This window comes from Hipposideros armiger, unplaced genomic scaffold (assembly GCF_001890085.2).
Source record: "Hipposideros armiger isolate ML-2016 unplaced genomic scaffold, ASM189008v1 scaffold_548, whole genome shotgun sequence".
Taxonomy (NCBI): domain Eukaryota; kingdom Metazoa; phylum Chordata; class Mammalia; order Chiroptera; family Hipposideridae; genus Hipposideros; species Hipposideros armiger.
This window is the reverse complement of record NW_017731898.1, coordinates 1100951-1112834: the sequence shown is the minus strand read 5'-3', so window position 1 is coordinate 1112834 and position 11884 is coordinate 1100951. Positions and strand designations below refer to the sequence as shown.

The following is an 11884-nucleotide window of genomic DNA, read 5'->3' as shown; positions in this document are numbered from 1 at the left end:
ATCCCACATGGGGGCCAGTGACACTGCCCTCTACAGCTAAGATGGTGAACAACAGCTCGACCTGGAGCTGGGCTGCCATGAGTCCCCGGCGTAGGCTGCAGCCCCTGCTGCAGTGGGCTGCCATAAGCTATCGTGTGTGGCCAGCAGCCAGCGTGAGCGGCCGGCAGCCGGTGTGAGCTGCCATGAGCCACCATGAGCAGCCGTCCAGAGGCCGGCGACCGATCTGCCTCAACCAGGTAGAGCGCAATGATAATACCAACATGGGCCAGTGAAGCAACGTCCTCCACAACTAGACTGAAGAACAAAATGACAGCAATTTGTCTGTTCCCCTCCCCCAATTCCCCAGTAAAATCTTTAAAAAAAAAAAAAAATCACCTTTTTAATGTGGCTACTAGTGTGTTTCAAATTACACGTTTCTCATATTTCTATTGGAGAGCATTGTTCTAGAGAATTCTTACAAGAAACTTAAAGTTATACTTTCATGTTATTCTTGCTGCCAAAATGCTAGCTAATTATAATGCATGGTCTTTATAATTTAGAGTATAAGAAGACCAGTCTAGCTCCTTATGTAAAAGTTTTTGAACAGTTTCTTGAAAACCTGGATAAATCCCGAAAAGGAGAACTTCTCAAGAAGAGTGGTAAGACTTTATCCCTTTCCCTATTAACAATTTAGATCTTAGTATGGGTAGTTTAAAGCATCCAGTAAGTGAGCAATTTTAGAGGTCTAGTCTTTGCCCTCCCCAAAAAAGTTATTGATTTATCTTATTATCCTTAGTGTTTTTGAAAATTGAGGTCCCTTAATTCAGTTCAACACATATTCATTAAACACCTTCCAGGTACTATGAGGGAAACAAAGATAAATTACACAAAGATGAATTCTACTCTGTGCCTCCCTGACCTTAGGAAGTACTAACTAGTACAAAAACAAAGAAGTACAAAATGCTAAGAGAGAGATCTCATCTGATTGAAATAACCTGAGATTTAAAAGGGTGGTATCTGAACTCTTTTCATTGAGCTGCTATATGAATTCTAATCCCCTATACCAATATACAATGCTTTGAAGTATGAGTAGTATTTCTACAAACAGATTTGATGAGATAAAGGTACAGGAGTGGGAAAAGGAGACAGGATTTTTATTCTTGAAGGAATAGCAGGAGCAAAGGCATACAGGCAGAATAGCATTGGGTCACTCTGGAGGCCATCAAGTAGTACAGCTAATCTGGAAAAAGATGTGTCAGGAAGTGATGGGATAGAAATCTGAAGAAGCAGACTGAAGGGAGTGTAGTTTTGTCTAGAAAGATAAATCTAGCAACAGTATACCTGGAGAGAGGTAGAGGATACAAAGAACCCCCAATTGGGCTATTAGCAGTAGGACTAGCATTGAGATCTCCAAAAGGTATAAATACTAGAGCCATCCTTGAGACTTGGTAATGATTTGGAAGTGGAGAGATGAAAGATAGAAGTAAAAGTGCCACAGAAGCCAGGAGAAAGGAAATTTTCAAGATGATCAAGTGTCAAATGCACTAGGGAAATGATAACATTTTGTTGGTATAGGAACTAGAGGGAAGTGCTAAGAGGATATCAGTGTCAAAGGAAGAGTTCTTTGAATAGAAGAGACCCGAGCATATGTGTAAGCCAGAAGGAGAAAAATCAGTGGTGACTATTATTCAGGAGGTTGATGGATACCATAGAAAACTGTAGCAACATTATGGAAACACAAACTCCCTTTCTACTTCATTTGTGAATAAAATGTGTGATGGTTAAAGAGTAGTGTCTAAGATAATGCTCTATTCATAGTAGACACTCAAATATGTGCCTACTGAATGAACAATGATGACTCTGAACTTGGAAAGCCTGGTTGAAGCTGCCATTCCAACTGGCCATATTAAGTCCTTTGTATTCTTGTTCTGTACTAGCTCAGCCTATAATGTGGGCTTCAGCAAATGTGAAAGCAAATCTTGATGCATAATGTGAATTGAATGGAAACATTAAGCAAATCAGAATGTGAAAATAAATGCACTTTATTTTGTTTTCCTTTACTATCCTTTGATACAGATCTATTCTATTTTAGATTTACAAAAAGACTTCTGAAGATAATTCCCCTCCAACCAATGTGGATAACTTCTACCTTCAACCAAGAATCAAATACTTCAAGAGTCATTTAATAAATATGGCAGAACTATGTATGCATTTTAATGCTCAAAGCAAAATTTCCTTTTCTTGAGAAATAATTATATTGAAAAGATTCCTGAGACCACCAAAGGAGACTGTTTACATTCCTGGAAGGAGCAATAGAGAGAGGAATAAGTACATTGCAGATAAATTTGTAAAACTTAATTATACAAAGATAATTCTAAGATTTCTGATATACATGCTTCTACCAGTTGCCATGTATAGAGGTAACTGAGCAGTAATATGTCCCAAGACTTTAATATCAGCTCACTGAATACAGCCTCCATATTTCTGGAGTAAATACTCTAGGTAAATAAGGACTTTGTCCTTAAGTCTTAGACACTTAAGTTAATTATACCTGGAGTGTGTGTTCAGTCACTTCCTAATTTTGCTTACTGATATTTTTATAGGTCAGGCCACTCACCACTGTCCATCTTTTAAAACTCATCTAAATCTACCAAAATTTCAAAAGATATGACTTATTAGTAAAGTATGGTTTACAACTGTTGCAATTGTAGCTCCTAACTTCTTCCCTCAGAGAACTGGAACAATTCCATTAGTCTACACCATAAAGAAGCAGCTTAGAAAAAATAATCAACTTCACCAACACAAACCCTGTTGTACTTGTTTTGTCAAAATGTTTGAACTTTCTATATATCCAGATACTTAAAGTTTCCATTTCTTCCATACTTTATTTTGTATTATAGATTCTGACATGTCAGATTTCGTTTGCCTGGTTTTACAACTGATCTAAAAACAATCATTCTGGTTTGCATTCTATCTTCTGAGAAGCAAGCTATCAGGCAGGTACTTTCCATGATTTATGAAAATTTTCCTATGCATTTCTTTTTAACACTTTTCTCCATAGTTTTTTTCTTTTATCTTTTGATTTATATAAAACATTCTGTAATTCAGTCAACACTGAAATGCCTTCATTTCTTTCTCTTTTCTAATTTTTTAAGAAAAAATATTAAAGACTGCAAAATTCCTCGTTATTTGAGAGCTTCTGTTACTATGTATTATTCTATCGTCAGGTTTGAAAACTACGTCAATTGAAATTCCTGAATACAAACTTACTAAAAGACTCATTAGTCCATGTTAAGAACTCAGAATGAGAGTGAAAAGACTGGTAACATACTTTCAACTAGATGTGTTAAGCTTCCAATATGTCTAGCATTAAAGTATTATAATACTTTAATATTAAAACCCTTGAATAAAAGCTGGTATACTAATCTTCCATCCCTCTGCTTATGGTAGGAGATAACTTTAGATTGGTCAAGAAAAAAACTTGTATACTAGCCCATAAAATTAATTATAAAACATACTGTGCTTGTGTAAGAGTAAATGTTTGTTTCCCAAAGATAGCAGAAACACGCTCAAAGACTATTGACTTCCCTATTCTCTGATTTGCCAACTCCTCCATTTATTATAACTGTAGAAATGGCACAGAACTGGATTCCATCTCCAAACATGCCCAATTTATAAAGAAACCCAAAAAGAAAATATATCCTTCCTTAGGTAGTCATTAACAACAGAGAGAAAAGTCAGTGGGCTTGCTGGGAAAGAAGGAATGGTCAAAATGTACGTAGTTTTATTTGTCTAAGGAGACAGCTGGCAATTGCTGGCCCTTCTGAAACTAAGTATACTTCACTGACATTCCAGATCGCTTATTTACTTAGAAAGATATTCTATCTACAATTTTAATAGTAACAATAAACAATTTTTAAGTGATGTACATATTTTACCTAATTTAATCTAACAATCCTATTAAGTAGCTACCATTATCACCATTTTATAAGTGAGGAAACTTGAGGCACAAATTGGTTAATTAACTTGCCTGAGATCACAAGTAGTTGACCAACCTGAGATTCAGACAAAGGAGTCTGGCTTCAGAGCCATGTTCTTAATCACTCCACAATATTGCCTCTCCTGTCGGAAGAGAATTTCAGAATTTCTCATTCTGGTAAACTATAATCCTAATCCTCACTTCATTGTGGTCAAGATCTTAGATATTTTAAAGTAGCTTTCAGAGCATTTTAAGTGTTCACTGATTTTCTTAAAAGGCAGCCACAGGGCCAGCCCAGTGGCTCAGTTGGTTAAGAGCGCGAGCTCTGAATAACAGTCTCCAGTTCGATTCCCACATGGGTCAGTGAGCTGTGCCTGAGCTGAGCTGCTGCTGAGCTGCGAACAGGTGGCAGGATGGCTCAGCTGGTGAGAGCACATGCTCCTAACAACAAGGTTTCCGATCAACTCCCACGTGGGATGGTGGTCTATGCCCACGCAACTAAGATAGAACCTGTACAGCACCTTGAGCTGAGCTAGCTGCGTCCTCCACAACTAAGATTGAAGGATAACAACTTGGCTGTTCCCCTTCCCAACTCCCCAATAAAAAAAATCTTTAAAAAAAAAAGGCAGCCACAATTGTCTTAAAGCTCAAGTGATGTTAGCTAGTTTAGGTAATATATTTGTTGAGCTCTTTGGTAGGGCCAGAGGATACGGAAGTCAGGACCTATATAGCCTTTCCATTAATAAGACAGATTTTATATTCCACTTCTCAAGAATACTACTGTATGGGCTCTTAACGTGGGATACTGGACGCCTAGAATGGATGTTTCAAGATACCTAAATGCCCAAAATAGCAAGCAAAAAAAAAAAAATGTATGTGTGCTTATGTTTTCTTCTGGAAAGAGTAATCTGTACCTCTATAACTTCAACAGGTCTAAATTATGTATTCCAAAAATAAAATATTTGAGGGTTAACCTAAGTCACTGCTACCTTCCACTGGTGTGAATACAATCTCTGTGGCATTCGATATTTAAAGCCTATTTTCCTGCTTTGTTTGAGAAGGAAAAACTAGAAGTCGCAGTAATACCGCTGGGACTATTTTGCTGACCAGAAGGCACTGGTTGGTTGCTTCTCTCATTGCAGTTACCCTTCAGGTATCAAAAATACTTCGATGTGGGGTACGGGAAGGGGTGGGCTATCTAAGGACCGCGTGGCTCCGAGCTGAGAGTTCTTGCCAGGCCAGCGCGTCCTCTTCTGAATTCTTACCCTTATTTAGACCTCGTCACCACCCTCGTCTGTGAACAGCCGGACGGAGGGGTCACCGGTTAAAGGAAATAACTGGCGGCAGCTCTGACCCGGAAGCAGATTCTAGTCCCGCCCCTCCTCACCTGGCTTCCTTCTGCAACAGGCGTGGGTCACGCTCTCGGTCGCTGTCTCTCTTTCTGCCGCCATCTTGGTTCCGTGTTTCCCGCACAGTAAGTTCTGTCTTTGCCGCTAGTCTATCCGCAGTCATCCGCCCTTCTTGCAGGCTAAGCCGCCCAGGAGACTGAGAGCTAAGGAGAGTTGTTGGCTTTATGGGGCCACCGGGTTCCTAGTCGACATTGGGAAGTGTGGCTTTGGGGCCTCCGGACAAAATGGGGTCTGCGATTGGTGTCCTGGCAAAAGCAAGGCAGAAGGGCCTCGATTCGGACCCGGTGTTCAGGGCTGGGATGATGGGGCCGTTGCGGTGTTGGGGACGAAAGCGAAGTGCATCTGCTGTTGGGAACGGCTTCGTGAGAATCCATAGGTTATAGGGTCACAGCCTTGGAAGCTGCCCCCCACCCCCCCACACACACCCCATCGTTGTTGTTGTGACAAGCGAGTGTTGGGACATAGCGCACCCTCTTTCCCCTTCTGATTCCCGAAAGCCGGCAAACGGGAGTCCTGGAGGACCCGGCCCAGGCAGCGTGAACGTAGGAGAGGAGGTCGCTCAAGGTAGTGTTTAAGCCTCCCATGGTCAGGACCAAGCCGGATCCTCTCTCGGGTTGAGAGCGCAATGCTGATTGCTGCCCTTGTGAGATTTGGAGTGTGGAATAAAATGAACCCCTGGGCACTGGGAAGTCCACTTTGATCGGATATCTGAGGGTCACGTCATATTTCTCAACCTATTCCCAGCTGCCCTGGGGCGGGTTGTCCCCAAACACCCTCATGATTTTTTCTTCAAAGTCTTCCGCAGAGTTTTTAAGAATATTTGGCTGTGGGTTGGGCAGCAGAACGGATCCCAGTCAATTCAGACCTCCTTTTTATTCCCTTCCAGAAATGCCCGGTGAAGCCACAGAAACGGTCCCTGCTACAGAGCAGGAGTTGCCACAGCCGCAGGCTGAGACAGGTAGGTTCTCCTAGCCCCCGTGCCGTTAATTAAGATTTTAAGATTGACCCTGAGACCATTTGGTGGGTAAAGTGACAAAGAGAATGAATACACTTCTTTCGGAGTTACCGTAACTCTTATTAAAGGATAGGCTGTAGCTCTACCAGGGAGGAGAGTCCATAATATTAACTGCTGTCCAGGAAGGACAGACTTCATTAGGGAGTGGGAAAAAAACAGTATATTTAAGATTCGGGAACATTAAAAGCTCCCTGGCCCACTTTGTAGGTATGGCAACTGCTTCAAAGGGAACTCTGCTGTGGAACCCTCACCTCATAGGAAAACTGAGCTGGGTAGGGGCTCAGTGATTCTTACCAATTAGAACTAGATGACACTGGCAGGCCAAGGAGACCTGAGCTTTTGTGAAGTTCCAGCCAGCAAGTTGCATCAAGGTTTTAGATGGCAGAGCTTGGCATTGTGCCATCATCACATGTCTGGATGAGATGTGCGCGGGTGGTAAATGTGTCCTAGTGGGCCCGAGGGCCCTCGAAGATTAGTTAACTTGTTTTATAGATTGGTGCTGAGATGTTTCTAGTGTGCTAGAATAGTGCCTGCATCAACAGCTTGTCTGGAACCCATGATTGAAATAAAGCCTTCCTTTGACTGCTTTATAGCTTTGAAATTATGTATGTAGAGCATAGTGTAAAGGCAAGTTTTGAATTCCGGTTGAAATACATCTCTATACAGTTTGAAAGGGGGTTAATGAAAAGATTTAATGATGATCTTGCTGAGTCAGTTGTGCAGAACTGAGGGGAATCTTAAGGGTGTCGCCTCCATCCTCACTTTTTTCTTACAGTAAATTTTTTTTTTTATTGCACCTGTCACTTAAGGGCAATTTTTGTCTCCTGAAATTAAAATAGAGTTGTTTATAGTTGAAAGTATTATAGTTCTCCCTCCCTGCCTGTCTGATTTTAGCAGCTGAAGGGATTAATACAGCTGCTAGAAAAGAAAAAGGAGGGGGCCTCTGAGCTGGAGAATGAGCTATATGAAATCCTTGAACTACAGAGGACTTAAGAAAGGGAAAAAACAAAGGACTTGTCTCAAAAAAAACTTGTAATTTCAGTGTTAGACAAAATCATACAGTTTCATGGAACAACTTTGTTTTACAAATATGGAGACTAAAATTCAGATGAATTTGGACTAATCTTGTTTCAAGCCTCAAAACTAATTCCATTTGCTTATGAAGCAATCCTTTGACAGTGCTATTAAACTTATTCCTGAATAATTTGAGCTTGCACCATAGGTTTAATACTAATATGGGAGTGCCAGTGATAAACACTCAGATTTTTTTTCTATAAGTATAATTAAATTATTAGAATGTATGAGAAGACTAACTCGGGAATTGGTTATGGTGTCTAAACCAAGTAATCTGGGCCTTATCCCATCTTGAGGTCCAGTCAGAGGAAAACATTCTAAGTTTGCACTTGTACTGTAATTATAAGACCTACCAGCTCTCCAGGTAAAACTGGTTGAGCCGCCTGTATTTTCTGTAGTAGGATACTCTTAAGAACTTCAGAATTGTGGTTGATTAAATTGAATTTGGATGCTGTGGGCTTTTTTTTTTTTAAATACTCCCTTTTAGGTGTTGAGCATTTGTTGCTCTAATCCTATTATCTCCTGAATAGTGAGCATGGATTTTTCTGTCATTCAGAAAATCTTGCTTAGCTTTACTCTGGTGCCAAATATTGGTCTATTTTGGCAGAATGACATGCTTGTCCAGATTAAGGAATGGGAATCCAATGTATTCACTCCACTCCAATTCCCTACTTCCAAAATAGACCAATGGTTTAACAAGTTAGGTTACAGTTTCATAATACACTCCCTACCCTTGTGGCTAAGCTCTCCCTGGCAATTTTAATTCATCTTAGATTGATGTCTGAAAAGCTAACATTACCTGGGCAGGTCTGTAGAGACTGGAATGCAGCCCATTTGTGATTGGATTTTTGTTTGGAATAAGTAAACCGAGGCACAGGGAAGCTAAGTGGCCTAATTTAATACTTTAGTCTTTAGTATTAAATTCTGAAGAGCGTCCACTTTAGGAAGACTTGACTTGTGCCAGACCCCCTTCCTAAAACTTTATTCTGAGTCAGATATTTTCCTGACCTAGTGGAAGCCTGAGCATATAAAGACCTGTTTTTTCTCATTCAGCTCTAATTCCCCATCACTATCACCACTCACTACCTTCCTTGTTCCAGTTTTCAGTACCTGTTTTAGTTTGTGATCCTTCAGTGGACAGGGTGGAACAGCTCTTCTTCTAGTGGTGATTCTGTGGCCTGTGAGAAAAACTTAGGGTTCATTTGACGAAGGAATGGGACAGATGTATTCTTAACTTGACTATGGATGTATTCTTAACTAGTATGTTTCAGGAAGGTTGCTGTTGCCTGTCACCTTTGTCTAATCCTGTGTGGTGACTTTCATCCTCAGATTAAAAACTCCAGTGTTTCTTGTGAAGCATGTTGTACCAAGTTGGGCTGCTTAACTCACCTTTATTTTTTTCCTTCCCTTTCTTTGTTTATCCCCTTTTTTGCTTTTCTCCTCCAGCTGTGCTTCCTGTGTCTTCAGCCTTGAGTGTCACTGCTGCCTTAGGGCAGCCTGAACCTACCCTTCCCCCTCCTTGCTCCCTGGCTCCCCAGCAGTGCCCTCTGGCAACCCCTAACCAGCCTTCCCCATTCCTTTCTCCCTCTGCTATTGCCTCAACCCCTTTTGAACCTCCTTTTCCCCAGTCATTCTCTGAGACAGCCCTGCCTTTGGGAGCTGCCCCTTCTGCCCCTGACACCCCAGCTTTCCTACCAAACCTAATAGGGCCTCCCATCTCCCCAGCTGCCTTAGCTCTGGCCTCTCCCATGATAACTCCAACTCTGAAAGGTGCCCATTCCTCGTCAGCTCCCTTAGCTCTCATGGCCTTGGCTCCCCACTCAGTTCAGAAGAGCTCTGTTTATCCACCTAACCCTCTTAGTTCACCTTCAGTTGCTGTGGCTGAGTCAGGGTTGGTGACATCTCTATCAGCCCCCATTGCTTCCTCAGAACCAAAGACCTCTCCTATTCAAGCTCCCCCTCAGGTAGTCCCTAATCCAAAAGGTATCCCCATCCCTCCAGGTACAGTCAGTGCTGGTCCTTCCCATCTTGTAAGTCCCGGGGCCTGTGTTCAATCTGGAGTAGTTTCCTGTGCTCAGACCCCACCTGCCACCCCCCTGGCCATCACTTCCCCTCAGGTCAAAGGCATCCCAATTTCCTCAGCTCTGACTTCTGCACAAAACCCTGTAAGCCTCAGCCTAAAGGGACCCCTTAGTCCACCTGCTGCCTTACCTCTTTCAACCCAGTCTGTTACTGTGGCTCCCAATGTCCCCCCAGTTTTCCTCACTTCTCTGGGCTCTCATCTTTCACCTTTACATCAGAGTTGTCTTGGTTCTCCTGTCCAACCTATAGATCAGACAGGCTCTAATGTCCTGTCAGATCCTGTAGTGGATACCATTTCTGTAGATCATTCTTCCATAGGGGCCTCCTACCCTTCTCAGCAATCTGGAATTCCTCCCCTTCCTTCCAGAAATGAGGCAGTTCCTGCTGCTGTGGCTGCTTTTCCAGTGGGGGCTCCAACTTCCCCTCTGGCTCTGTCTGTTGACAAAGGCCCTTCTGCCATCAGTAGCATAGCCTCCTACAGCCCTTCTGCCTCCTCAAATGCAACTATCTCCTCTCCCTTATCTCCTACAACCGCTCTCATTCTCAAAGGCTCGCCTAATGCCACTCAAAAACAGCCTTTGGTGACCCAGATTCCTGCTGTTTCTCCAGGGAGTCCAGGATTAAAAGAAGCTCCTGTTTCTTCTATTGGAACCACCTCACTTATGATGACTAACCCCTCTCCATTTTCTGTAGCGCCTTCTACCTTTGAGGTAGCTACTTGTGTCTCTCCTCCAATTTCCTCAGGTCCCATAAGTAATAAAGACTCAGCTTCCCGTACTGCTGTGCCTATGGCCCCTGTGGCTCCCAAAGAGCTTCCTGCTCCTCAAATAACAACCACTCTGGGGATACCGCTCTCTCCTCTGCCAGTCCCTGAGGACCGCAAAAGTGTCCCTGCTTCAGTGTTGGTAAAGTTGCCAACACAAAAAGATCTCCAGACGGTACCTGTCTCTCTTTTAGGAGCTCCTATTTCACCAGCCCAGGCAGGACTCCCTACCAAGGAAGACTCCAGTCTACTACCATTGTCCCTGGCAGCCCCTAAAAATCATGCCCCCTGTCCCCAGAGTACATCATCTTCTCTGGAGGTATCTCTTTGTCCTGAAGCCACCTTAGCAAAGAAAAGCCTTGTAGAGCCTCTGCCCATAGTTAAGCCAGCCAGCACTACCTCTCCTCTGGGTGTTATTTCCCCAACCTCTATAACCAAGACAGATCCTTATGCAAGCCCAGACCCCAATGGCCTGCTTCTCAAAAGTTCTCTCACCCCAACTATAGCTACATTTCCTTTGGAAAGTGCTGCTACTTCTGGGATGGCTCCTGCAGTTGCCAAAGGGGCCTCCACTCTTACAACTACAACCCGCCCTTTTCTAGAAGGAGCTGACACTTTACCTCCTAAAATCCACCCAGCCAAGAAGGGTACTTCCACTCTTACTACTTTCCCTTTGGTTCCTCCCACTCCTGAAAGTTGCCCTGGAGCTCCAGCTGTGACCTTATCACCACAGAATGTTTCTGTTTCTCCAGCTACCTTGACACTAGCTTCTGATATTTCCAAGTCTGAGCTCTTTCCCTCTCTTACCCCAGCTGGTGATACTCCCCAGGGTGTAAAGAACGTTGATGCTATTTCTCGTACCTCAGAATTGGCACCTGCGGCTTCCTCTCCTGAAGGGCACCAACCTGAGGACACTGGTGCTTCTGTTACTGCATCTTCCAAAGGAACTTACCCAGCTGACTCCCCATCTCCTGTAGGGATTGGTGTGTCTCCTCAGACTAAAAGACCGCCAACCAAGAAGAGTTCAGCTACTTCTACCTTAACTCTTGCTCCTTCTGTTTCTAAAAGTGTACCTGCTATCCCTGATACTCCTGCTGGAAATCTCTCGTCCCCTATTTCTCTAATTGAAGCTTCAGTTCTTCCAGAGGCCAGTCTTTCTTTTCAAGCCCCTAAAGGCTCACTAGTCAAGAAGCATTCCCCCACTCCATCCCCTAAAGAGGTCCCTACTCCCCCAGTGGTGGCCCCTCTCTCCCCCAAAGGGGGACCAGCAACCCCATCCCCTAAAGAGTCCCCATCTACCCCACCTCCCAAAGGGACCTCTACTCCCTCAGCTGTGGTTCCTTCCTCCTCAAAAGGGGGCCCACTGATCCCATCCCCTAAAGAGGCCCCCAAACTCCCAGCTGTGACTCCCACCCCAAAAGAGCCCCCAGCAACTCTGTCCCTCAAAGGAGCCCCCACTCCTCCAACCGTGGCTCTTCCTTCCCCCAAAGGAGCCTCAGCAACATCTCCCAAAGCAGCCCCCACTCCCTCAACTGCAACGCCTTCCTCCCCAAAAGGAGCCCCAGTTACCCCAGCCCCCAAAG

At 43.5% G+C, this 11884-nt stretch overlaps 2 protein-coding genes across 3 annotated transcripts in view; both read left to right on the top strand.

Annotated features, from left to right (window-relative positions):
• Positions 1-3167, top strand: part of PRIM1 (DNA primase subunit 1) — a 16696-nt gene extending 13529 nt beyond the window's left edge. Inside the window, exons 12-13 of the mRNA XM_019669096.1 lie at positions 540-638; positions 2072-3167. Coding sequence (XP_019524641.1) covers positions 540-638; positions 2072-2091 — 119 coding nt within the window. The 3' untranslated portion in view covers positions 2092-3167. The remainder of the gene's footprint in view (positions 1-539; positions 639-2071) is intronic.
• Positions 3168-5345: 2178 nt separating this feature from the next.
• Positions 5346-11884, top strand: part of NACA (nascent polypeptide associated complex subunit alpha) — a 12600-nt gene continuing 6061 nt past the window's right edge. The window contains exons 1-2 of one of the 2 annotated variants that reach the window (XM_019669098.1): positions 5346-5432; positions 6254-6325. In XM_019669098.1, the coding sequence (XP_019524643.1) occupies positions 6256-6325 (70 nt within the window). In that variant the 5' untranslated portion in view covers positions 5346-5432; positions 6254-6255. Of the gene's footprint in view, positions 5433-5506; positions 5932-6253; positions 6326-11884 lie in introns of those variants that run through there. The other variant, XM_019669099.1, reaches the window with a different exon arrangement.